Here is a 27,814-nt window from a genome sequence, read left to right as displayed (position 1 = left end):
CTAGCATGGAAAAAAACAACAGTAACTACAGTACAGAACACAAACCCCACTGGTGCTGCAAACCGAGGCCAGAACACAAACCCTAGCAGCTAAACTGTAGCTCTCAACTAAACTTCATGGTTCCCCTTATACATCTGCCCCCTGTTCCAAGGCCCAAAGCCATCTCCCACCAGCCTCTAGAGGCTCTGAGCTCAGGCAGGCCTTTCATCATGACTTTTCATCGCCTTGACAAGTTCACACATCCACCTGTCTGGGCCTGTATAAAGTTTCCTGGTGATCACACTGAAATCAGGGACATTTTTCTTTGGGTTGGGTTGGGAGGCTGAGACAGGGGGACTGAGTTTGAGGACAGCCTGCTCTAGATAAGGAGGGAATGTCTTCATTTGCTTTTGGTTTTTGGTTTTGGGGTTTTGTTTGTTTGTTTGGTTGGTTGTTGGTTGGCTTTGTTTTGTTTTGTTTTGTTTTGTTTAAGTATTTCATGTATCCAAGGCCTGCTTCAAACTGGAAAGAGAGGCAAAGGTGACCTTGGACTCAGGATCATACTGTGTCTGACACCAGTTTGGTTATTACAGGTGTATTACTATACTCAATTTTATGCAGTGCTGGGAACCAAACATCAGCTCTATGTCAGACAAGCACTCTACCAACTGATACTGTCTTTAAAAAATAAAATAAATATAGTCTGAGCATATATGGAGCAAAGTTTAAAAAAACATTTGCATTCTCCAATGTGAACCACTTTTATTGATGCCTAGTGAACAACATCAAGCTTTCAGGCCTCTCCTCCCTGTTTTGATTTCTGACTTCAACATTTAAAACACAGGCCTTGGGCACCCTCTAGTGTCTCATTATATACCACAAGCTTCAGATCAAGTTCAGTAATCAAAAGCAGCATTTTCAAAGGAGAGAATATCCTTTTCTTACTGGTTTCCTCTTTTCCAACATTACATAATGTTACTTGACTATGAACCAAAGCCATCTCAAGGCCTGAGCATCAACTTTCCCACTTACTGCACACAATGACACCCAGAGAGGGAAAGAGGATGGGCATCCGAGAAGTCTAATGAAAATTATAGGAGAGAAGATGCTGAGCCAAGCATTAATGTCTAATTTTTATCTTTTGGAAGTCATTACAATTCAAAAACTGTGCTCTATGGACAGATCCTGGATCCCCAGCAGTCAACACACACACACACACACACATAAAAAATCATGGCATAGCCACAGGCTTGCCTCTAACCCCAGTGCCACGGGAGACAGACAGGAGAATAAGTGGGGCTTGTTGGCTGCCAGCCTAGCAACAGACACTGCCTCAAGAGTATGGTAGGCATGGAAGGAGTTGCAGAGACTAACTATGGAGCAAAGACTGAAGGAAGGACAATCCAGCCTGATACCGCTGTCTCCTGAGAGGCTCTGACAGTACCTGACTAATACAGAAGTAGAGGCTCAGAGCCATCCATTGAACTGAGTACAGGGTCCCCAATGAAGGAGTTAGAGAAAGGACCAAAGGAGCTGAAGGGTTTGCAGCCCCTTAGGACGAACAACAACATGAACTAACTAGTACCCTCAGAGCTCCCAGGGACTCAACCACCAACCAAGGAGTATACATGGAGGGACTGATTGTTCTGGCAGCATGTGTATAGTAGAGGATTGCAAAGTCGAGCATCAATGGGAGGAGAGGCCCTTGGCCCTGTGAAGGTTCTGTGCCCCAGTGTAGGGGAATGCCAGGGCCAGTAAGTGGGAGAGGGTGGGGTGGCAAGCAGGGGGAGGAGGGAGGCAACAGGGGTTTGTTCTTGTTGTTTTTTGGGTTTTTTTGGTTTTGTTTTTTTATGGGAAACTGGGAAAGGAGAAATCATATGACATGTAAATAAAGAAAATATTTAATAAAAAAAAAAAGAGTACAGTAGGGCCGAGAGGGAATAGAACACTTAGTGTCTTCCTCTGGCCTCTGTATGCAGGCATGAGCATGTGCCCCTGCATGCCCACACTTACAGACACACATCCTCCCACACACTCACAAGAGCACAGACGCATACACAGGTCACTGACTCGTATTCTACTTCCTAGGCCTTGAGCCAAGCCTTGCACACCTGTGGTCACTGTCCTGATTACTGAAAACTCGCGATCAATGGGCTTATCTGTAAGCCATCAAAAGCAAGAAGCATCCTGTGACCCGAAAGGCATACTGTGGCGGTTTCCATACACAACCTCAAATTCCAGCTCTACCACTTGCTAGCTCTATTGAATTTCACAAGCTTCAGCTCACTGATCTGAAAAAAAGGCTAATATTTTATAGATTAAAGATTTAAAAATGCATTAAGTACATGATCATAGTCCATTTCAAACTGTAACTTATCTGAGCTCATGCTAGTGTGGGCCACACTCTCAAACCTCACAGTACAAATCTTCAAGTTCCTTCAAATAGCCTTCAGTCTTGAACTGCTTATAAAACTTCTGTATTTTATTTCAAATTTAATTTTCATAATGCATAAACATAGTTTCTTTCTTAATCCATCTTATAAGAAGAAGTTTTTCCGACAGTAAAATTACACAGTAATAGGACTTAAGATTTTCAGCCTATGGTGTTCAATGACCACACATATATGATGAAGGATCTTCTTCATGAAACAATAGGTTGTTTACTATTTTTGAATGTAATTTTAGAAAATAGTTCATTCATATATGTATGTGCTTATATATATTATATATATTCACACACGTATATACATGTATTCATATGTACACACATATATGTTGCTTCTACAGGTTGCTCCTGTGGAAGGGAGACATATCATATATATATATATCACATATATATGAAGTTTTTCCAACCAGTAAAATTACACAGTAATAGGACTTACATATGTGGTATGTATATTATGTAGGTATATATGTATGTATATACATATACGCACATATACATACATACACAGGAGCAACTTTAACTAGAAATGATAAAAATTGAGATAAGAGTCCTTGTAGAAGACATAAGAATATAAAAACTGACTCCATGGGACAGATATGTAGAAGAATTGGTTGGTGAAAAACTATGAAATAAACTATAGAAGTATGTGAAGATTCCATAATTCTTTTTATTGCACTTTATTTATTGTGCCTATATGTCTGTGTGTACAACTGAGTGCCACATGTATGTATGGAGGTCCGAGGACAGCTTATGGGAGTTCGTTCTCTCCTTCCACCATGCGGGTCCTAGGGATCGAACTCAAGTTGCCAGGTCTTTATCAGCTAAGAAACTGGCAGGCCAGAAATTTTTGAAACTTTACAGTAAAAACAAAATTAATCCAAAGAATAAGAAAAGTAGCTAGCAGCTGCTTCTGTAAACAAAACCTAGCCCCACGTACAGTAAAAGGCTGAAGTTACTTTTTCTATATTAAATTCTTCTTACCAAATTGTTCTGCTTAAAACTGTTTGTGGTGAAAAGATAAAAATTGTAGGCTAAGGTCCACACTCAAGGACAGTGACGTCAAATCTTGCACTAAAGGATTAACTGAATGAACTGTCCTCCATTCTTCACAGATCTCGACAGTAGTTACAATAATGCAAATGCAATTAAGTGACTCATCTTATAAAGCTCTGTGATTAAAGAGGAAATTTCGTTTTTCATTTGTTTAACATTCCCTCTAATAAGAATGTCTTAGTACACGTTTGCTGACTGAGAAAACAATGGACAAAATCCAAGGACAAATAGGGATTTCCCTTTCTTTTCCCATGAAGCCAACATTATGGAATTTAAACAGATGTTCTATTTGGTCATAGTTAATAAAAAGTATTCTGGAGGATTAAAATCAGACTTGGTGTGTTTGCACTCAATTGTAACTGAAGGACAACATGGCATTAAAAGTTTGGAAAGGCTGCTGGTCACTGCATCTGATAGTCATTGGGATGCACAACAGTGGGCGCCTGGAGCACTCCTGCTCTAACAAAGCAAACTTACAAAAATAGTTTTTCAAAGGGTTAAGAAAACTGAAGTCTTGGAAAAGTATGTCCAAGTTTCACTGCCTAGCAATTGTGCAGATCGTAGCGACGCAGCATAGCAGCAGAAGAGCCTGGCTGTTTCCAGCCCATCAGAACTGCCTCGCCCTTCAGAGATGAAAGTGGTGTCTGGTAGCGTGGGAACAAAACAGAAGCGAACTAAGCACTGAGCAATGTTTCCTGAGCGCCCACTGTGTAGATGGTACTGTGCTCAAGAGGCAGCGCGCAAAGGGCAGGAAAAGGGGTGAGCTTAGAGAGAGATGGCACACTAGAAAGGCAAACACTAGAAATAAGGAGGAGAAAGCAAAGATAAAGCAAAGAGACAAATCAAAGAGACAATTGTAAAGACACATGCTGGATCACATAGCTAAAAAGAAAATCTCTCTTATCAGACAAAACATACAACCAAGAGAGGAGGAAGCAGTGGACAGACCTAAGGTTAATTAACCCCTGGTTAATTCTCCAAAAAGTGGTAGATAGTTCAAATAATCCAATAAATAAGAGTCCTAACATACATGTTAATACATTCAGTATAACTCAAAATTAAGACCCAGATGACATTATTTTCAGCTTATAGACAGCTAGCACCACAGAAAGCCAGAAAATATGGGAGCTTCCATATTCTCAACAAAAATACAGACCAGAACTTCCATGAACTGCAATTTTACATCACCTGTTAAAATTGGACAATTCTTTCTTTAGCCAAACTGTTCTGTCTTGACATATAACCTACAAACCTGAACCATGTACGAGAGGACATATAATAAGTATCACACATTGGTGCAAAATTGTAACTGCTATCAACAGGGCACTAGTTAACTACATAAAGGCTCACTTGTACAATCAGGCACTACACAACTGAAAAGAAAAAAAATTACCCAAAAATATATTTCGTTAGCAAACACCATTACCATAAAACAGAGCTCAAAGGATCAAATGAATGGCCAGAGAAGGCACTCAAAAGACTATAACAACTGGAAGAACTCGAGGGAGACACCAACAGAGGGCAGACAGCAGAATCAGAAAGAAATTCTTAAGGACAACCCACAGGCATCCTTAAGGAGGCATGCTCACTGCCAGACAGGATAATAAGAGTGACTGATTCTGCAACCTGACCGTATCTCCTCTGGAGTGAGATAGTCAATGACTTTCCTATCTCAATTTGGGCCCTCAGGTTTATAGAACAGGCTGTGCATTTGGCCTGCTTGGAACTAGGGAGCTGAGGGAGCTATCCATAACTATCTCCAGACTATTGAGTGACTATACCCCTGTACAAGAAGCCAGGAATTACTCTTTTGTTGTTCTTGTTTGTTTGGTTTTTTTTTGTTTGTTTTTCAAGACAGGGTTTCTCTGTGCAGCCTTGACTCTCCTGGATTCATTCTGTAGCCCTTTGAACTCAGAGATCTGCCCACCTCTGCATTGAGGGTGCTGGGATTAAAGGTGTGCCCCCACATGACCGGTTGAGTTACTCATTTATTAAGATGGAAATTTCTACAACTGACACAGCACCAACAGTATCACCATCCTTTCACATCTGAGTAGCAAGAGTCACAAACTGGAAATTTCTCCTCTACACCTCAAGGACACAAAGTCAGGCTCTCTCTGGGGCATCTTCCGGCAAACATGCAGCTGAGTTGAGATGTTTCATTGATCCTCCTTGCAAGTACCCCACCTTATCAGTGCTCTCTGAAAGGATCCTCCCTTGGCTTGGAGTCATCTGGCAAACCTATGAAATTCCCTATTCTACACACACACACACACACACACACACACACACACACACACACACGCACACACACACACGCACACAGTTCCTCCCTGGTTTTGTTCAGGCTATTCTATCTGTTTGTTTTCTTTGACTACTTCTAACTGGAAACCCTTCAAGAATTATGGCTCGTTTTGTGCAGGTCTGGTGGGCACATGTGTGTGCCTCACATGCACATGCATACAAGGGTGTGCATGTGGAGGTGAAAGATCAACATCAGATGTCTTCCTCAATCACTTTCTACCTCATCTTTGACCACAATCTCTCACCAAACCTGGAACTCATCAATTCAGCTAGGCTGGGTGACCAGTGAGCCCCAGGGATCTGAATGCCTCTGCTTCTCCAACCCTAGGATTCTAAGCAAATGTTAACACAACATATCTTTTTATGTGGGTTGTGTGTGGCAGGTACTTCACCACCTGAGCCACCGCTCCAGCCCTAAGGCTTGCTTCTATGTGACAGATGCTGAGATGCTGCGAGGCTCCCCAGGTGGGCTTCCCCTGACCACTCAGGTGCATCACCTCAGCAGCCTGTAACTGCATGGCAAAGAAGACTCCCCATGCGCTTCCCCATCAGGACCGAGGTACTCTGCATAATGCTGAGTAGAACTTGTAGGCTAAAGGCATCAGCTGGATTTAGTTTACTCCAAGTTCTTTTGAAACAGATGGCTTTTCTCTGCTTTCTTTCCCTACCCAAGTCCTTCGATGTCACATTCAACAGTGTGAGTCAAGTATACCCAGAACTCAGTCATAGCTAATGTGGTCAAGTCCTTGAGAAAGATGAGAAGAGAAAAGGTGAGGTAAACATTCTAATCTGTTGACCTCGATCAGACTCAATGTAAAATTCACAGAAACTAAACTAGTTCAGATGAGCAGGAAGATACGTATACAATATCTACAAACATCAAGCACAGAGCAATGCATATGGCAATGCTAGCAAAGCCCAGAAAACACATATCTTGCTTATAATGCACGGACCCAAACTTTAATCCCCTCCTAAATGCTAGTGAGAGAAAACTATTTTAAAGAAAAAAAAAAATCACACTGAACAAATAGCACACATATCCCAGTGGTTCTCTCTAAAGCTTCTGTGTATTTCTTATTGAAACAATCAAATGGCTCCAGACAAAAAGATTTGATATTACTGTCAGGATAATATAAGACTCAAAACTCCTCATAATGCAAAAATGTTGTTTAAAGCAGACATTTCACTTCTGATTTGTCTCACTTGGAAGAGAAGCTACATTTCATTCGGCAGTAATTCCTCTCTCGTTCCAGCCGAGAATGTACACAGAGTAATATACCTCAACTGAAATCAGCTCTGAAGGCGCCTTTATGAGCATGCATAATGCCCAAGACCCCAATTAAACTGCCAACAAAGTACTGCCATTTTGAGTAAACAAAGTCATCTCAGTAAGGTCACCCAATTCGCAAGGATTGTAGCCAAAAAATTAATTACTAGCATGACATATGTCAAAACAAATTTTTGAAAGGATAGAATAACGGTTGTGAGCATGTGTTTTTATCTTTGTATGAAAAACTAGCACTCTCTGCAACAGAAATATATTCATTTATTCAGCCCTTTTCAGAACAATAAAACACATTGATTACTTTTCTCCACTTCTTCCTGCATCCAGGTGTAAGAAGGGCAAATCACACAGATAGCATGAGTCAGACAGAAAGGGCAAATGGAGACTCACACAGTAATACTTCAGCCAGACAGGAGCAAGCAAAGGCGGGCCACTCGGCCTGTCAAAGGGGAGCTGTCAGGCCCTACAGCGACAGCCGCACTGCAGGTTGTTAGTGAAAACCAAGGTTTTAGCCAGAGCCAGAGCCACACCACACACTGTCGGTGCATCCTAAGGAGGTCTGTGAGCCACAGGAGTGCGAAACAAGAACATTCCAATAATCTATTAATTGCTCCATTGTTTACACAGAAATTCTTTTACAGGTTAAAACGTTTTAGTCCCAGGACTACAAGAAGAGGAAGAAACATCTTCCTTCTGTCACAGAAGACTGTCCTGGACCAGAACTGTTTCTTACATTTCACTGTATAGAAGATGAGTACCATGCTGTCTACAGCATTAGTGAGGTCATTACTGAGGGCCAAGTCTTGCTTTATCACTCCCTCCTGCCCCACCCCTCTCCAAAACCCAGTACATCCTGTTAGCTAGAAGGCACAGGCTGAAAGTGCCAGGTTTCTCTCCGGAGTGAGTCCCCCAGCCCACTGCACTTCCTATTGGGGGACCAACAGCTAACTCCCTGTGGTGGCCTTCAGAGTGCTTCTTGCTATGAACTTGCTGTCAGACACTTGGTAGTTCTTCCTTACGGTTTCAGCTACAAGACACTTATCTAGGATGACAATGACACCAGCCCACACAGCAAACCACCACAGGCATTCTTCTAGATGGAACCACCACAGTGCAACTCAACGGTTTCTGGGTGGCGCCACTCTCCTTTCGACTTCTTTAAGGGTTGATTTATTTATGTGTATGAGTGCTCTGTCTTCCTGGATGTCTGCAGCACAGGAGAGAGGGCATCAGATCCCATTATAGATGGTTCTGAACCACCATGTGGATGCTGGGACCTGAACTCAGGACCTCTGAAAGAGCAACCAGTGCTCTTAACCACTGAGCCATCTCTCCAGACCCTCTTTTTGATTTCTTAAGCCAGTTTCTCAGATATATTTCTGATAGAAATGAAATGTAGGTTCACCAGTCAACAGCCACTGTGGTTTGGGACTTTGGGAGTAGTAATTGGGTTACCTCTCTTAAAACTGTGCTTGTATAGCCTCGGTACAGTCCTTGGATGCCCTGAAACAAACAAAAGCCAGGTAGTTAAAAAACCTGGAACAACAGATTTGTAAAGAACATTCTAGAAAGAGGCTTACATGCTCTAAAATTTGAGTTCTAAGACATTCAGTAGCCACAGTTTTCCTGAGTTAAACATTCTAAAGTGGGCTTAAATTACATAAGCTACAAGCTCATGATATCTCTTAGGATAAAACAAGCTACATAGTATAAGTAACAGCATTTTTGTCTTTTGAAAACAAATTAAATTACATACATTTTCAAAATCCAGTACATAAAATGTTCATTACCTTTTAATGTAAAAAAAAAAAAGACTCACTTCAGAAATTTGCCAATAATCTCTCAATAAAGTATATGTTGCAGATAATCCTAGTATTATATGCTTAAGTACACATGTAGTCCCATAAGCAGCTGATAGCAATGGCCTCACTCCTACAATTGGTAACAGACCAGGAAGATGTGGGATATGGTGGCACACACCTGTCATCTCAGCACTTGGGAGGATGAGGAAGAAGACTGAATATACATAGGGGGTGACATAGGAAGCCCCCCACCTCCAAAACAAAAACAAATTACAACTTTTTTTTTAAACCTAAACTAATATTGCCTCACAATAGTTAAGGAGGAGGAGAAAAAAGTCACTACATGGTGGCAGAAGCCACAGCCACTCAGGAGCCCAGGCAGCAAGACTGAATAACCCCAGAAGTTGAAAGCCAACCTGAAGCAACACAACAAGGTTTTGACTCCCACATCAAAGCAAAACAGAACAGAGGCTTCTGGTAAACATGCAAGGAAAACAGTAGCCATGCCTAGTAGCCACGCATGTAGATAGGGCAGATGCAACCATAGCCAGCACTGATCAGGAAGAGAAGGGGCATTGAGTTACTGTTTGTTTGTTTGAGGCAGAGTCAGTCTATCTATTTATCCGTTATCCATCTGGCTGTCTATTTGTAGCAGGGTCTGACTACGTAGTCTTGGTTGGCCTGGAACTCCCTGTGTAGATTAGGCTGACATCGAACTTACAAAATTATCTGCCTCTGGCTACAGAGCACCAGGATTAAAGGTATGTGCCCCACACCCAGGAAGCAATGACAATTTCATATAACATGGTGCTATGGTAATAATGTTCTGGTAATGATGATCAGCCCATTATTATACTTTTACATTAAATATCGCTTCTCTCCCATGGGCCCTCAAATTTTGAAGCAATGTTCTAGAAGAGTATCTTAGTTCCCTCTCGTGATTAGTCTGTCTGATTCTGACCCTGAGACAAATTACACTCAGGGCATATGCAGCAGTGGCCCTTAATACACGACTGCTTCAAAATTAGGGGAAAACAATGAAAATAACTCAAAAACAAAGGAAAAAATAATCCCAGCAAAGATGTTATTGTTGTTGAACATTAAACTACCCTAAAGTCCCCCCGAGGCTCATGCGATCGAGCCCTTGGGTTTCTCACTAAGATACCATCTCCCTCAGCAGAGGAAGGAGAGAGAAGACCTAAAGCAGCCTTACCTCTTCACTTAAGATAGCAGAGAAAATCTGCAAGGTCTTTGAAGAAGCAGACACCTGTGCCCTCTGCTTAACCACTTCAGAAGGAACTCGGATCAAGCAGGCAACCTAAAATAGACAAGTTTAATTATATCTGGAAAGGAAATAGCTCTTGTTAAAATTGACATCTTTTCATAAGCAAAAATAACAAGGCAAACATCATCTCAAGGTTTAATGCATGGTGTCAAAAGTCTTTTGTTAACCTAAAATTCTTGACTCTTTGGGGACCTACTGTCATCAGTGCCAAAGCCCTGATCTGAACAAGTTCTACTCACTTGCTGACACCATGTTCCACACAACTCTTGGTGGCAGGAAGAAAATGCAGCTCTCTGAATCTTCAACTCACAGAACAGCATGTCATACAGATCAACTTCTCAGCCCTGTGTGACCAAGGAATAAACCAGAACAGCCTTTGCTTGACTGGAAGTGACACGCCAGGAGAGAGAAGGCTGACTGAAAGCTGGTACTCCTACTCCTGCCTACCACACACCAGTCTCTGCCAACTCTCAAGCAAGCCTGGCACCTAGGCCTTCCCATCAGACAACTGAGGAATCAAACCCCCAGGCACGCTGGGACCCAGCCCCATCATTCCCAGTCACTGGTCCTGACTAGCCATACTCAAACCTAGCTAAGTGAACAAATCATTGTCTAAATTGCCTTCGGTAAAGTGAAAGGGAATTAACACTGTAAAGGCTGCTGGCCTGCGTACCGGGAACTATCACGAGGATCTGGCCCAGCCAGAGTGGTCAAAAAGTTGCAGCTCTCCAAGGGGGAGCTAGAGCAAAGTGGGCTACCAGGTCTCTTCCACAGTCGCTGCTGGCCCAGAGTTGATGGCAGGTGGCAGGACACAGCGGGCAGCTAGGAGCCAAAGTCAGGGCCACCAGGCAGGAAGTGGCTCCCGCAGGCTGGAACAGCTTCCAGCTACAAAAGGTTCTGGAGAGAATTCTCTTCTCTTAGGGTGCTACGGCTCAGTAAAACAGGCATCTCAGACTGTCTTTGGTGAAATAACTCATGGACTTTATTCCTTATGGACCTTATAAACATTTTGGAATGGGGTGGGATCTAAAGGCAGATTCCTTTATTGGTTTGGTCTGAGATGTGGAGGATGTCTCGTCCACATGTGGAGGGGCTTCAGGTATTGTCCCTCTGTAACTGGTTGTCATAGTCTACTCCATGGAGTTATCGTGGTCATGTGTCCCAGGACAGGAACGTGGTGGGGGTATATTTAAATGCCTACCATTCTCAATAATGAGAATTGCTGGGGTTTCTGAATCTGCTCGACATTACCAAGTTTTCTGTCTGGTTCATGGCCCTACAAAAGGCTGCCTGCCTCCTTTCAGAAATAGACTAAGTAATTGTTCAAACCAGAAGGCAGGAGTAGAGACTGTTTAAAACTGTCATAAACTGTTTAAAGGGAAGGCTTGGGCTTAAGCCTCAACATAGTAGTAATCTGGACAGGCAAACGCGTTCTGCAATGTTTTACATTCTTGATGTCCAATGTTTTACATATGCACAAGGACAATACATTCCAACCTTTAGAATATGAATATACCTCATACGTAAAGAATAGCAAGAAATGCAGATCATCTATCTTCAGCGACACAGATAACCAGGCCTGGTAGTACAGGTCCATAATCCCAGCTTCTGGGGTGGCTAGAAGAGGAGGATCCAAAGTTCAAGGTGTCCTTGAACAACTTAGCAAGACTGCATCAAAAGATAAAGTAAGAGAGCTGAGGCTATAGGCCAATTGGACCACCTAGCATGTATGAGGCCCTAGGTTCAATCTCTAGTACACAAAATAAACTATGCTGCAAAACAGAAAAAAGCAAAACAGCAAAAAAACAAAAAAACAAAAAGCAAAACAAAAAAATCTGTTCCCATTATGTAGCCCATGCTGGCCTTCAACTCACAATCCTCTTACCTCAACCTCTGGCACACAAGTAGTAATATACTGGCCAAAGTTTGTCTTTTCCCTTAAATACAGTATTTTTATTAATTCTTTTGAGAATTTCATACATGTACACATTGTATTTTTTGAGACTTTTATACACATATACAATGAAATATGATCATCTAATCCAAGACAATCTCCTCCAAACCTCATGTCCTGTATGTGTGTGTGTATACATATACATATACACACGCACATACATATATATGACCTGGAAGTCTAATTAGTATTGCCTATATGTGTATGGGTGTGAAGCGACCTCCTGGAACATGGTCACCCTACCAGAGGCAGCCAACAACTCCCTAAAGCTTTTCAGCTGGGGGTAGGGTGTGGCCCTCCCCACTCCATGCTGGAATGCTGATCTTGTGTAGGTCTTGTGTAGGCAACCACAGCTGCTGTGAGTCATGGGTATGGTGGTCCTGCCAGGTCTAAAAGATATTGTTTGCCCAGTTCTCCTTGATCTCTGTCTCTTCTCTTTCTGCCCCTCTTCCATGACATTTCCTGAGCCCTGCAAGGAGGGCATGTGAAATAGATGTTCCGGGCTGGTGAGATGGCTCAGCGGGTAAGAGCACCGATTGCTCTTCCGAAGGTCATGAGTTCAAATCCCAGCAACCACATGGTGGCTCAACCACCCTAATGAGATCTGATGCCCTCTTCTGGTGCTGTCTGAAGACAGCTACAGTGTACTTGTAGTAAATAAATAATAAATAAATCTTCAAAAAAAAAAAAGAAAGATGTTCCATTTATAGCTGAACATGCCACAACGCTTTGACCAGTTTTGAGTTTCTTTGTTAACTGCTGCCCTCTGAACAGAGAAATATCTGATTTCAGTCTATACTAATCTATAGAGACATGACTTCAGACAGCAGTTTAATGCTTTGTTCATTTATCAAAGGAATAGTAGATTTATCCTTGGGGCCTATGAGCTCCTAATCCATGGGTTCTTGGCCATAATTACATGTGTTTCCTCCTGTTTATCAAGAAACAGTTTGCTACTCCCATAACATCCATGCCACTAGTGCACAGACAGGTCAAATAAGGTTACAAAACACACACACACACACACACAAAGGTATTTAGTTGAAGTTACTCTAACAGGGCATAAGGCTCTTGCAAAAGCCATAGCTTGCCCCATAAAAAGCCCAGATCTGGGATATCTCCCCAAGGTGCTCATGAGGGATATCCTGGAGAACCCCAAGACAATCCAGGCTGTTGCCACTGCTCTTGGTTTTGCCCACGGGAGCTTGACAGTTAAGACTCTATTACTGCAGACAGCACACACTTGGGTAACAGGACATGGAGAAATCAAGTTGGCGCTGACACTTGGTGCTCCGTCCTTGCTGGCTAGGCTTCACAGAGCCAACAGTGCTGTGCAGGCTCTGGGGAGAACAGTCGTCAACAGTCTCACTTAGCTGCAGCTTGTTTGTTCAAAACATATTCTTCTAATTACTAATCACAGATTTTAATATAACTTGGCTATAACAAAAAGGGATTTTTATTCTTTCCAAAACTAATGGCTCTAAGAGTTATAAAATTTTTGATGTCACAAACACTAGTCACAAACATTTTGGACTCTTTAGCTTCACAGCCTCTGTTACAATGGTTCAATTGTACTATTTTAGTACAAAGACATAGACAATGACACATGAATGAACAGCTTGTACATGTTCCAATAAAACTTTATTTACAAAAGCAACTAGTTTGCTCTAGGTATGAACACTGACAAAGTCTTCCTTGGTAATATCCTCTGTATAACACACAGCACCAACGTATACCTCAGCACTGAGATGCAAAGACAAGGGTGACATGACGCATGTGCTGTGGAGCTGGCTGACATGGATCATCATCTCTGAAAGCTCAAAGTAATGATGCTTTTTGCTGACACACAACAAGAGATATGGTTCTAATGAAGGATTCATTACTTCAAGTTACATCGCTTCCAAAATTGATATTTTTAAACAATAAAAAAATCTAATTTCTGTTTCTTCATTCATCAAACATTTTAATCCCACAATACCTAAAAAATGTCTGAAGTGGAATCCAACATTTTCCTACCCAGTCCCCCTTAAACTCAATTCAGTTCAAATATGATATTGAGGTCGACAATGCACATGAGCTGCACTGTAGTTGGTGTGGTGGTGCATGCCTGTAATCTCAGAACTTGGGATCAAGAGGCATCCATCCTCAAGTCTGTATGGATTAGGTCAGCCTGGGCTACATGAAATGCTGTGGAAGAAGAAATAGAAGAAAGAAAACAAATGGAGGAAGAGGAAGAAGGAGGAGAGCACAAATAATGTCTCTAATAAACACAGTTGGTGGGAGCACAGACAAGGATTTCTGGAGTCATGGAGAAGAACCTAGGGTATTGAATCTAGGGTAGTGGAGTATTGGGTGTAACCTCCAGACCCAGGGGAAACTGTTAGAGATTATTCAGTTGAAGAATCTTCCAAATGAGCAGAAAGGTGCAAATGGAAAGGCGGGGAGAGGAAGGACAAGGAAAAAAGCACATGAACACAAAGGCGGAGTGCTTGAGGGATCACCAGCCTGTGTCAACACATCCCTCGGATGGCAGCCACCAAGCCATTAGTATTGGGCTTTATTATCAAAGCACCAATCATGGTCAAGAGCTCCAGGAAATCAGACAAGGAGGCCCCAGCCACCATCAAACAGAGTTTGAGCTTCATGCCACAGACTTAGAAAGTGAGAGAGTTTAAGCAGAGACTCAATCACCTGGGCCAAGACTGTGGTACAGGGAACACCAGCTGCACGGCAGGAGATGAGCTAAAAGGCTGCCACAAAAGTCTAATAAAAGATGCCAGGAAATAAATATGGCTTAGAGAAGAAGGGTCAAGTTCAAAGAAAACGACAGAATAAAGTCTCAGACTTGCTTTGTTAGACTACTCAGACTGCAGCCTATAAATGGCTCTAATAGATCCCTTACTAATGCATAGGTATATCATCAGTTCTGTTCCTCGGAGAACCCTAATACAGTTAGTAAACAAGAAAAATACCATGGCTCAAACTACAGAAGCCACCAGAGGTCAGATGAGGGCTGGCACCAGAACAACACATCACGCAGAGAAAAAGCCAAGAGTGGAACCAAGACCAGGAATGGAGCCCTGAGAAGCACCACCTCCTGAGGGGCAAGAAAGACAAGAACTGGTCAGTGAAACCCAGGGGCAGGAAAGCCAGGCAGCTGCAGTGAGAGGGTTCCCAGAGGGGGCACACAGAGAGCCAGCCTGGGTTTAGAGTGCACTGGCCTGTATACAGGCAGAGGCCACCCAGGAGCCAGAACAAGTGAAACATACCATAAGTGAAATGCACACCAGATCTGGAACAGGCGGTCTGAGGAGACAAACTTGTGAATTCTTCTACCCTGGTTACACACCAAAATATTAATATTATGGATGTGTGTGGATGCAGCATAAGAATCACCCTGTTGTTTTTCACGATTTTTAATGTAAAATTACATCTATATTCTGTGCTGTGCTTCCAGTGGGTCTGCTAAGACAGTTTTATCCTCATGTATGAGAGCAGCATCCAGGGATGAGGCATCAAAGTCCAGTGTCAGTGCAGTGGGGCAGACCAGCAGTGGCATCTCAGCCATGCTCCTGAGATCATTGTATCACCCAGAGAGGCAGGCCGAGGTGAGGCTCTTGCTGTGGCCTTCCTTCCACACGCATTTCTAGACCTTCATGCTCCAGATCAGAGACAGTGATAACAATGACCATAAGTGATAACTATGTCGACAAACTCATTTAGTGATGAGTTTGCCCATGAGGTGGGCAAGGGGCTTTACACTACTGTGATACTCTGAGTAACCTTTTAAGCATTGCCCTGACCTCCCTCAGCTTCACTCTGAGCCTAATGGTTTCACTTTCATTTCCTGACTAATGAATAAACATATATATTTATTCAATTACATGCATATGTGTGATTTTCTTTAATTGTTCTGAAGCAGAAGTTTTTTATGGTATCCATTAGATACTATTTTTTTGTTGTTGTTGTGTGTGGTATAGTATGTATGTAGTATCTATGCACATTTAGGCAAGCTCATGTGACTCAGCTATGGATGTGCATGCAAGAGGCCAAAGGCGACATTGGGTTGGTCCTCTATTACTTTCATCTTATTGGTTCGGGGAGGGGGGGCGAAGTTGTTTTTCTTGTTGTTGAGACAGGCTAGTGCCCACCCATTCTCTCCTTCCCTCCCTCCCTCCCTCCCTCCCTCTCTCTCTCTCTCTCTCTCTCTCTCCCTGAATCTGAAGCTCACTAATTCAGCTAGGCATCCAGACAGCAAACTTCTGAAATGCTCCTGTCTCCAGCACCCTCCAACAGGGTTATTGGCCTACATGGCTATATATGGCTTCTATATAGGTGTTGCGGATGTGAACATGGGTCCTCTTCCTTTCACAGGACTTATTCTTACCCACTGAGCAATCCTTCCCAGCTTACTAAATTTTGGGGGGGGGGATATTTTCTTTATTTACATTTCAAATGGTTATCCCCTTTCCCAGTTTCCCCCACTCCTGGAAACCCTCTATCCCATCCTCCCTCCCCCTGCTTCTATGAGGGTGTTCCTCCACTTACCCACCCACTCCCACCTCCCCACCTGATTCCCCTACACTGGGGCATCTATCAAGCCTTCATAGGACCAAGTACTTCTCCTTCCATTGGTGCATGACAAGGCCATCATCTTCTACATATGCAGCTGGAGTCATGTGTATTCTTTGGTTGATGACTTAGTTCCTGGGAGCTCTAGGGGGTCTGGTTTGTTGATATTATTGTTCTTTTCTGGGGTTGCAAACCCCTCCAACTCCTTCAGTCCTTTCTCTAACTCCTCTATTGGGGACCCTGCACTCAGGCCAATGGTTGGCTGTGAGCTAAATTTTTTTTTAGTTTCCCATTAATATACCTTCTCTGTCACAAAAACTTCTTCACTACTCTTAATTCCCAAATAAACTCTTACCTGACTTATTTACTGTGTGTGTGCGTGTGTGTGTGTGTGTGTGTGTGTGTGTGTGTGTGTGTGTGTGTACTGCTACACAAGCACCTGTGCACATGTACATGCTGAGTTCTGAAGTCAGTATGTGGTACATTCCTCAAATGCTTGTTACTTTTATTTACACTTTGAGACAGGGTCTTCCACAGAGCCTGAAGGTAGCCATTTCACCTATGCGGGCTGGCCTATGAGTTCAGAGTTATTGCCAACACTGTCTTCCAATAATGGGGTTCCAGATACATTCAGCCATGTCTGGCTTCACATGGATGCTGGGGATTTGAACTCAGATCCTCTTGCTTTCATACAGAGCAAGCTTATCCACTAAGCCAACTCCCCAGTCCTATGTAGTAACATAATTTTAAAAAAAATTTTTTCTACTGATCCATAAGCACCTTGAGAGTGAGAAAATATATATCAAACTCACTAACCAACTGAAAAAAAAAAAGAGAAAACTCTATGTTTTTGTAGAAAAGAAATCAAACTACCAAGGAAGAAAAACACCAAAAAGCTATACATTTCCACAAAAATATCTTTACTGATATTTTCTTATTTTTCAATTATCTTTTTATAAAACAGACCATTCATATGTTCATATTAAGAATAAGGAAAAATGTAATAGGATTACAGGTAATTTTTTCCTGCTTATCCATATTTTCTAGATTATTTGCAATTACAATGTACAAGTTCTGTGGACCAAAGTCTATGTGAGGGAGAAAATAAAAGGGGGGGCAAATTAAACTACACTCACGGATGCGAGATTAATGTTAGGTTTGAAAACAGTGTCTCTTTCTAAGTTAGCAATGATCTACAACAGAGCAGTCCAGACAGCTCCTTAGAGGCTTGAAACTGCATACAAATAGTGCTTTGGGTAAGAGTGTGAACTTTGAGAAAGCCCCTGAAAACAGAGATGAAAATGAAGTCCATTGACATCAACAGGAACCTAAAGACAAGCTCCCAGTGTCTACAACTCACCAAAGGATGAAAACACAAAAGGGGCACAGTAATGCCTTGTGCTTTTCAATTCAGGAGGTCAACAATGAAATATAACCCCAATATGTCGGGAAAGTAAGAGCTGTCCACTTCTGAGGCTCAGCATAAATATTTATTGGAACTTCATGCTTCATAACCCTTTATGCTCTTAGATTACATTTTTGTTTCTTAAAAATACAAAAACAAAAGGAAAACTTGGAAAAGGTTCTCAGATGAAAAACCATCCTGGCCACTGCCTGGTACAAAGACCCCAGCATGGCACCTGACTTCTGTGGCAGGGCAGTGTGGGCCAAGGCAGTCTACAAAGAAGTCTATCTCCACCTGCTCCTCCATGCCCTCCATTTGTTTTGTTTGTTTGTTTTCTTTTCTTCAATTTCAATGTGAGGGACAACAAAGCATTTCACTGCACAAGAACAAAGCATGGCCGAGTGCTGTGGATCTGTGACAAGTAATGCAAATAACGCAGTCCTCAGGTCCCCTGGTGCATGCACGCTATGGCATACGATCTCCTCATATACATGGGATGAACCCAGGACATGAAAATGGTGACATTTTCATTAGACCTGAGAATGCATCAAAAGATAACGGTAGTTTCCCATAAAGGAAATATGTATAGAGCTAAGCATGACAGTACATACCCGCAATCCTAAAACTCAGGAATAGAGATACGAAGATCAAGATAGGGTAATATAGCCTACAGGAGAGGAAACAGAGATAGAGGCAGAGATATATAGAGATGTGTGTGTGTGTGTGTGTGTGTGTGTGTGAGAGAGAGAGAGAGAGAGAGAGAGAGAGAGAGAGAGAGAGAAAGAAAGAGAGAGAGGTGCCCTCATTGTCTTTTCAACCTTAAAATAGAAAACAGAATGCTGGGCTCATTAGAATTAATACCAGAAATATGATAAAACTTAAGACTAGATTTTCATTAAATACTAAATGCAGTTGCCAAGAGTTGTTGAGTTTTCTTTCTTTGAAATAAAAACCTCTGAACGTTAGCTTACTGTCACAGGGGTCATAATAAAATACACAACTAAAAACCTACAAACCATAATGTATGAAAGTGAGTTAGTGGCCTCACAGTAAGAAGACAACTGAGGACAATGACATCACCATTCTCTGGAGAGGCCCAGGAAGCACAGGTCAAACCCAGACTTCATGATCACCACTTCCAGAAACCATCTTCATTCAAAGTTTACCATACTTACAAGCATTCAAGAGACTCAGCTAACTTCAAATCAGTAAATTCCTCATATGGTTTCAAACGGCAACTCTGGGATACATTCAGCAGAAACCCAAGAATATGCACATATGCCAAGCAGAAACTAACCGTATCTGAAGAAAAACTGGTGTTGTGCTTTACAGAACAAACTCGTGGCAGACTGCTACACGGAACATGGGAAAGGGCGTTAACACTGAAGCCTTAGGAAACAATCTATTTACTTGCATTCGATACCTCTTTCTTTTCAGAGTTTCCCAAACTCTTTTAGAAAGCGGGCTTTAATTCATAGCTAATATATCTTTCTATACCACTATTTAAAATGAAGAAAATATCTACAACTCCAATGGTTCATTTGTGTGTCAAGACTGCCATCTTCTGGTTACATACAGAACTGTAGCTGTTGGTGAACAACAATTTGGAAATCCTACTTATTGTGACACAGTTTAGCAAACCTTTCTTCTTTAAGTGGCTCCCTCACATATACAAATGCCCTAGAAGCACCATAAGAAAAATTTAAATCTCTGTGGGTACTAGTCTCTCTCTTGAGAAAACCAACATTGCCCACTGGTAACCCAGACTGCACACTAAGTGAACAGCCTGCTCAACAGAAATCATCATATTGACCTGCAGGCCCTGGGTAGTGAATGTTGAAGGATCATCATACAAACCAAAGGCTTCCCACTTCTATTCTCCATCACAGAAGTGAGTCGTGATTTATGTGAATGGAAGGCCTACTCATCAATCTGTAGTTTCCTCTTAACGAATAACCCTGAAGGTGAGACACACTAGGACAGTAACTACTGTTTCTATAACACACCATCATATGCATAACAGTAAGCCGTGACAGTGTATTTTGGAAGGAATTGTGGGAAGGGACCTCCTCAGCTGATGAGAAGCTATCGGGCAGCCTTCTGTAGCAAACAAGTGTCACCTGCATCCTCTGGCTTGCAGCAGTTTGGCATTCTCAGGGTTCCCTTCCTTCTTGGTGTAAGATGCTTGGGATTGCAGTGAGCTCCCCTGATGTCTTAGGAAACCCCAGCTCTCAAGATCGCCAATCTTATCTGCCCAGTCTCCTTTGCCAAGTAGCATCCTCAGGTTTCACATATCAGGAGAGGGGAGCGTGATGTTCTCTAAAATAGTAACAGTAAATTCTAGAACATGCTTTTCTTATTTTAAAGAAACACACAATGATCTACTTTTTGATTTTTATTTAATATGTACTAAGTTTATATCATTACTCCCCTCTCTACTCTCTTATACCTCCCCCCACTCCATCTCAAATTCACAGCTTCTTTCCCATTGTCTGCTTGACAAACAGGCATGTGCAAGCATGTGAGTGTGGTGTGTGTGTGTGTGTGTGTATGTGTGTGTGTATGTGTGTGTGTGTGTGTGTGTTGAAAACTAACCTACTAAGAGGCTCATCCCTAGAAAAGACTCACTCTCCCTCTCTCCACAGTCATTAGTTGCCTGTAGTGGAACCCCATAAGATTTCCCCCCTACATTAGACATATCAACTATTAGGTGCTGTCATTGTTTAGGCAGCCTTACTGGTGAGATTTCATGAGTATAGCTTCCCTGTCATATCTAGAAGACACAATCTTGCTGCAGATTCTCTGGTCCTCCAGCTCTTACACACTTTCCACCCCATCTATGTTTCCTGAGCCTTGGGTGTAATGGTTGTTCTGTGTATTATTGGTTGGGGCTGGGCATTCCAGCTAGCTGTCCTCTGCACTGACCAGCTGTCTGTCCACTGGAGCGGGGCGGGGGGTGTTCTTTGATGAGGAGGAAGAGTAAAGCTCTCTGTGCGTATAAGGATAAGAAGTTAGAATGTAGATAGGAATCACACAGGTTGGAGAGTAGCAGCAGTGAGTTCTCCTCTAAGATCCATGACCTCACAAGCCTTGTGCGCCTGGCTGCTTTTCCAGAACCAGGAGATTTCCCTCCTGGGCCTTAAGTCTAATTGGACAGCTGTTGGTCACTGATTCGGTTCACAGGCATCAATCACAGCTACAGAGAAGTGTTTGTTGACTCCTTTCCTTGGTGGCTTGCATATCTCCTTCTGGTATTACAGTCACTAGCCTCAGAGAGGAGGCTTGTGGGTCAGATGCAGTTCAGTTCCTCTAGGTCCTGTGTCTTACGTGTGTGGTATCTAGGTCCTGTGTCTTACGTGTATGGTATCTAGGTCCTGTGTCTTACGTGTATGGTATCTAGGTCCTGTGTCTTACGTGTATGGTAACTAGGTCCTGTGTCTTACGTGTATGGTATCTAGGTCCTGTGTCTTACGTGTATAGTTCTAGGTCCTGTGTCTTACGTGTATGGTACCTAGGTCCTGTGTCTTAAGTGTATGGTATCTTTTGCAACTGTCTTCACTCTGACTGATCTGGAGGCAAACAAGACTAACAGTAATTCCCTACATTATTGAGGAGTTGTTTGCACTCTCCCAACCAACAACTCAGAAGATTTCTCATGTCTGGTACTGGAATTTTGTCACACAGTCTATGTGTAAGAAGGTTCTGGATGTCATCACCCAAACGGCATATCTTCATTTAAACTACACACATACATGCACCCACTTACATGCATGCACATATTGTGCATGATTTTAGGTAAATATAAAATAGCATGATTCCCTATGGCTTTTTCAAAGACCCTTAAGTATTATTTTCCCTCCTCCTTAGGATTCATCTAGGTCATTCTCACTGGAGAATGTTTCTACAGGATTGGTGGTTGTGTTGGGGGAGGAGGATACTCTCTTGACCTTTTATTCTGTTTCTTTCTTTTTTTTTTTCAAGACAGGGTTTCTCTGTATAACTCTGTCCTGGAACTCACTTTGTAGACCAGGCTGGCCTCAAACTCAGAAATCCACCTGCCTCCGCCTCCCAAGTGCTGGGTTTAAAGGCATGCGCCACCACTGCCCGGCTTTATTCTGTTTATTTCTAATGAAGTCTGGGCGAGTGGGTTTCTTACATTGGTTATATGGCTGATATGGACAATGTGGGCTGGGCCAGGGCTCTGACTGCGGGTCTTGGGCTGGGTATGGGGACTTGGGAAGAAGCAAGGGGGCTAGGGTCAGGCAGACTCACCAGGCTGGCCAGAGCATAGGCTGAGTGAGCAGTGCTGGGCATGTGGACCAGATATGGTGCAGGAGGGACAAAGTCAAGTGGACACAGGGACTGGGCTGGCACACAGTATGAAAGTCCTGGGCCAAGTCTGGAGTTTGGGGATGGTGCAGGCTGGGTTCACCAGATTGGATTGGTATACAGGATGTATAAACAGAGTTCGGTGTGCGGACTGAACAGGGTGCAAGTGAGCTAATCAGGCAGGCTCACGGGGCTGATGTACAAGTTGTGCTGGGCCTGGAGCTTGAATGTGGCACAGGCAGGAACAGGTCAGATGGGCACCTGATCCAAATGCCTATTACCCAAGTCCTATACCTTCTCATCTCTACTTCTGTCATTTTATACAGAACATAAAAAAGCAGAAATCTCTGCAGAGCTCCTGGCAGTACACAGAAATGCTGGCCTCATTCATCATCCTCCATGGTCTTTTATTGTCCACACAGCTAATAAATCTTCAGCAACTCGCTCAACTTTTTTTGAGTTTAATTTCTCTGTATTCTTGTATCAAAGCTGTAAAAATGTGTCACACAGCAATTTATGTGGCATGAAACCAGAAATAGCACTTATTATAGTCATGTTTGAGGTACAAGGCTGAGCACTGTGTAAGTACTGCATTAATTCATTCCTGTAAGAACCAGGAATGGGGCAGCAGGGAAACCTGTTTGTCCAGATGAAGAGCATGAATCAAGTAGTGCATGACTGTGTGTGTGTGTGTGTGTGTGTGTGTGTGTGTGTGTGTGTGTGTATAAAAGTCACAGTTCTGACCCTCGTCTATAATTTGAAAATTGATGATCTCCATATCACAAGTCCTCAAAAAATAGTCCCTGGCCATTCAATAAATAAATCCAGTGATTTATTTTATGTGCTACTCAGAAATAGAATCAACAGTTCTTATTCTGCTTCCTAGCACCTGTCATGGGACCAGCTATATATAGCACACACAAATATAAGAAATCACACAGCCACAGACAAGGCAAATCAGTGATCCAGGCATTTAACTCATTACCTTCCCAAGACCTGTAATCTAGCCAACCAGAAGATGGGCACTAGGAGGAAGGCCACATTCACAAGTCAGCACTGTCCTAAAAATGAGTTTGCCTCTAACAAATCTGTAGGTATGGGCTCACACATACAGAGCTAACCCTAACTTCCCTAATGCTGCTGTGCTTAGAGAGAAGGACTCTATTTTCCTATTCTCAACATAATAGCAACATTACACACTCACAGCTCAAAATCCTTCAATTTCATTATAATGTCTGAGTATCACGTTGTTACTATAAAGCTCAGCCTAATTGTCTTCTATTAGCTGATGTTTCCAAAATCCAAAATTAACACCTCTTTCCTTCCCTCTTGTATACTAGATAATAGCATGATCAATGAAAGATGACACTGGAACCATAAATCAATGCCATCTGCACTAAAGTTGTACACTGTATTAGAAAAAGGATAATTTTCAAGATGCAAAACCTTCAAGGGTCAGAAGGGGCATCAGCAAGAACTCTTCACCAGATTCCTCAGGTGCTCAACACGTTCACATGTCCCAGAAGTGAATAACCACGCAGGGGTGCCAAGTCAGGGCGAGCCCTGGCTTCTGCCTCCTCGTCTTGCCTGTGCACTGGGCCTGAGGTGCCTGGGACAGCTGAGAAGATGGAATGGTGTGGACTGCATTGAATCAGTAAGCTCTGCTGGAGAATCTAGCAGGCACTCAACACAGATCAGTCAACAAATGTGCTGAAGCTCTTCTAGAAAACAGTCTTTTCTCCACTGAGTCCGCGTCAGCCTCTCAAGTTTGCTGTCTTCCTCCATAGCCCCTCCTCTGCCTCTGGTGACCTCTCCACACCAGACAGCTACCGGTCAATGACCTAGAAGGCACAACTAAGATCACTGCTACCCTTCTGTGCAGAATGTCAAAGAGTGAAGACCAAGCGCATAACCAGACCAAGCAGATCCTGCAGTCTGCCCTCACCTAGACAGGCTCGTCATTACCATCCCACCAGTAGGAACTTGAAAGTGTGTAAACCAAAAAAAGAAAGAAAGAAAAGAAAAAGAAAAAAAGACTCTTTCTTGCTTCCACTCAACAAATCATCACATTGTATAATACAAGGTAATAAAATTGCATGGTAGTTGGCATTCTTATTAAATGATATCTTAACTATCCTTGCCATCAAAAAAGAACAAAAAAATTAACTATGTAAGGTAAGAGATAGGTAAACTTGTTCACTATCATAACCATTTCATTGTCTATGCCTATTCCATAACACCAATGTGTGTGTATGTATGTATGTATATGTATATATATACATATATACATATACATGTGTATATACATATATATACGTATTGCATGTACATATATATGTTTTGCATATACATATATGTGTGTGTATATATACATGTATACACACACACACACATATGAGTACACTGCTGCTCTCTTTAGACAGACCAGAAGAGGGCATCAGATCCCATTACAGATGGTTGTGAGCCACCATGTGGGTTCTGGGAATTGAACTCAGGACCTCTAGAAGAGCAGTCTTAACTGCTGGGCCATCTCCCCAGCCCCAATGAATATATCTTAAATACATACAATAATATCTACTTTTATAAGTAAGATAGGAGCAGGGGAGATGGCTGTGCAAGGGTAAAAACCAGAGTCCAGATCCCCAGAACCCACATATCTGGGGAGGCATGGTGACCACCTATAATCTCAACATTCAGGAACCGGAGATAGGGGATCCCTGAGGCAAGCTGGTTGGCTGGCTAGCTGGACTAGTTGAAACAGTGAGCTTTCTGCTCAGTAAGGGAGCTGCTCTCCCTCAGTGAATAACTATAGATAAGGCACCAGATGTTAACTTTGGGCCTCCACATGCATGCACACATCCAGAGCTCATATGTGTGCCCTCAAACATGCATACACATACATATGATACACAATTAGCTAAATCCATCAGGCTCAAAGATTAAGCATTCTATGAGACATTTTCTAAATCAACATCCCATCACCTATCCCAGTCCAGACAAAACCAATCACACCTTCCTTGCCTTTAGTATCTCACTCCCCAGTCCAGACAAAACCAATCACACCTTCCTTGCCTTTAGGATCTCACTCTACCATGGACTTCCTTTTCTTAAAAACATCTGGACCACTTGAGTGTACTGCAAGTCTCTTGCCCACTTTCTGTCCCTCTACCTCAGCCTAGACATGGGAGACTCAGATCTAGATCCATAATGTCAGGCAAAGGCAGCAAAGGTGGAGGAAATGAACAACAGTCATCAATAAACAAACAAATGGTTGAAGAAAGGAATACAGCTCTCTATAAGATACAAAGGGCAATAGAGATGGGCAGCTTCTACTGAACAACCTTTTGTATAATTCTATGGTTTAGAACTGCTAAGAAGAAATAAGTCTGCTACTTCATACATGCAATGCACTGTGTAAAACAATGGGTCCCAGGCACACGGGAAAGCAGGTTGAAGGCGCCTTGAGCATAGGCATGTGCTCACATCGTATCAAAGAGAAACAGCACCTGCCTGATTTGAGAGGTCAGGTAGGTAGCAGTTCTGTGTTAGCTTCTAATTGCATAAGGACTGCAAGCAGCTCCTCTAGCAGCATTGGAGAATTCCTTCTGATTCAATCACCTCACCGCCTTGGGCCCAGGAGAGGAGATCCTACTGTCCACTCACCAACCTGTGCCCTGTGACTCCGTTCCACAACTGAGCAGGAGTTAGAAAAACACTATGCCTGTGCGAAGCTGACTTGTACTATGTGCCTGGAATCCAGCACTCAGGACACTGGGACAGGGAAATCAGGAGTTTAAGGCAACCTGGCTATCAAATGAGATCCTAACTCAAAAAAAATGTTTAAATGTACAGAATGGTCCACATATATCTACGACTACTGTCAATGTCTATCATGAATAATTCAAAATATAAAATTATTTTCAAAAGGTTTTAACTGGGAGCTGGAAAGATGGTTCAGTGGTTAAAAGTAGATGCTGTTCTTTCAGAGAGCCTGGGTTCTGTTCCCAACACCCACTTGGTGGCTCAGAGCCATTCTAAGTGCAATTCTAGACCATCCAACATTCTCTTCTGACCTCTGTAGGCACAGATATGAATGAATGAACATACATACATACATACATACAGGCAAAACAATTTTATATATAAAGCAAAATAAATTTTTAAAAAATGTTTTTAACTCTTCTATTACCGTGCTCAATAGTCTTTTTTGTTTTGTTTTCCTTTTTATTTCATTTCTTTTCTTTATTTAATTACTTATTTTGAGGCAGGGTTTCCTATGTAGCACTGGCTGCCTCCAGCTCAGAGATCCACCTCCCTCTGCCTCTCACATGCTGGGCTTAAAGGTGTATGCCACCACACACAGTGGTTCTTAAAGGTCATAATAAACATCATATGTTCGCATAATTTGTATTTATGTGGTCACACATATGTATACATTCAGGTTCCCTCAAAGGCCAAAGAAGGGTATCAGATCACCTGAAGCTGGAGTTAGAGAAGATTGGGAGCAGCCTAACATAGGCGTTGGGAATGAAATACCAGTCCTCTACAAGAACAGCAAGTGCTCATAACTGCTCAGCCATGCCATATTTACTTTATGATACTAACAGGATAAACAGATCAGCTTCCACCCCCCACTAGGCAAAACACAGCAAACACCAGCGCGTACTTCAAGTCCTCAGTGCACTTAGCCAAGCAGATCATCTACTGGAAACCTTAACTACATTGTATCCAGCAAAAGCCTGAATGGACTGGTACACAGCAGGTCCAGCAGCCTTTAGTTACCAGAAGAGAGAGACCTTAATATAAAGTGTTTTTAGCAACAAGACTCTCCAACAGCATAAGCCTTTAAGAGCAGGCTGTAACACTCACACATCCTTTTACAGAAAAACCAAGTCTATACATATGAGTATTGTTCCACCTTCAAAAATAATCCATATGTATATAAGTGCATACCAGTGCCAGTGGGGTTTACCTGGCAGAACCCCTACCATCTCCAAAGACCTTCAGTTGCAAGCAGCCACAAAGGCAGCTGATCCCACTGTGGGTGCTCCCTGGGTCCCATGTGGTGAAGCGCTGTTGGAAGCTATCAGAACAGCATGTACAAAACAAGATAACTTAGCTCCTGGATGTTTCTGTCTTAAGTGAGCATGGGTTTGGAAAGGACAACCAACAGCACCCGTGTGGGGCACCTCCATGTCACTGTGCATAACACTTCATTCACAGTGGGGCACCTCCATGTCACTGTGCATACACTTCATTCACAGTGGGGCACCTCCATGTCACTGTGCATATACTTCATTCACAGTGGGGCACCTCCATGTCACTGTGCATGCACTTCATTCACAGTGGGGCACCTCCATGTCACTGTGCATACACTTCATTCACAGTGGGGCACCTCCA

General features: G+C 42.6%; 1 protein-coding gene across 3 annotated transcripts in view; it reads right to left on the bottom strand.

Moving 5' to 3' along the window:
- The window catches only part of Slc25a26 (solute carrier family 25 member 26), a 105,350-nt gene that overhangs the window by 59,538 nt on the left and 17,998 nt on the right, over positions 1 to 27,814 (bottom strand). For 2 of the 3 annotated variants that reach the window (XM_031382673.1, XM_031382675.1), the window contains 2 exons: positions 10,083 to 10,187; positions 8,523 to 8,570 (listed from right to left, as the gene is read on the bottom strand). In XM_031382673.1, coding sequence (XP_031238533.1) covers positions 8,523 to 8,570; positions 10,083 to 10,187 — 153 coding nt within the window. Of the gene's footprint in view, positions 1 to 8,522; positions 8,571 to 10,082; positions 10,188 to 10,393; positions 10,633 to 27,814 lie in introns of those variants that run through there. The other variant, XM_031382674.1, reaches the window with a different exon arrangement.

Source organism: Mastomys coucha, unplaced genomic scaffold (assembly GCF_008632895.1).
Source record: "Mastomys coucha isolate ucsf_1 unplaced genomic scaffold, UCSF_Mcou_1 pScaffold20, whole genome shotgun sequence".
In the NCBI taxonomy this organism is placed as follows: domain Eukaryota; kingdom Metazoa; phylum Chordata; class Mammalia; order Rodentia; family Muridae; genus Mastomys; species Mastomys coucha.
This window is presented reverse-complemented; position numbering and strand designations above follow the sequence as displayed.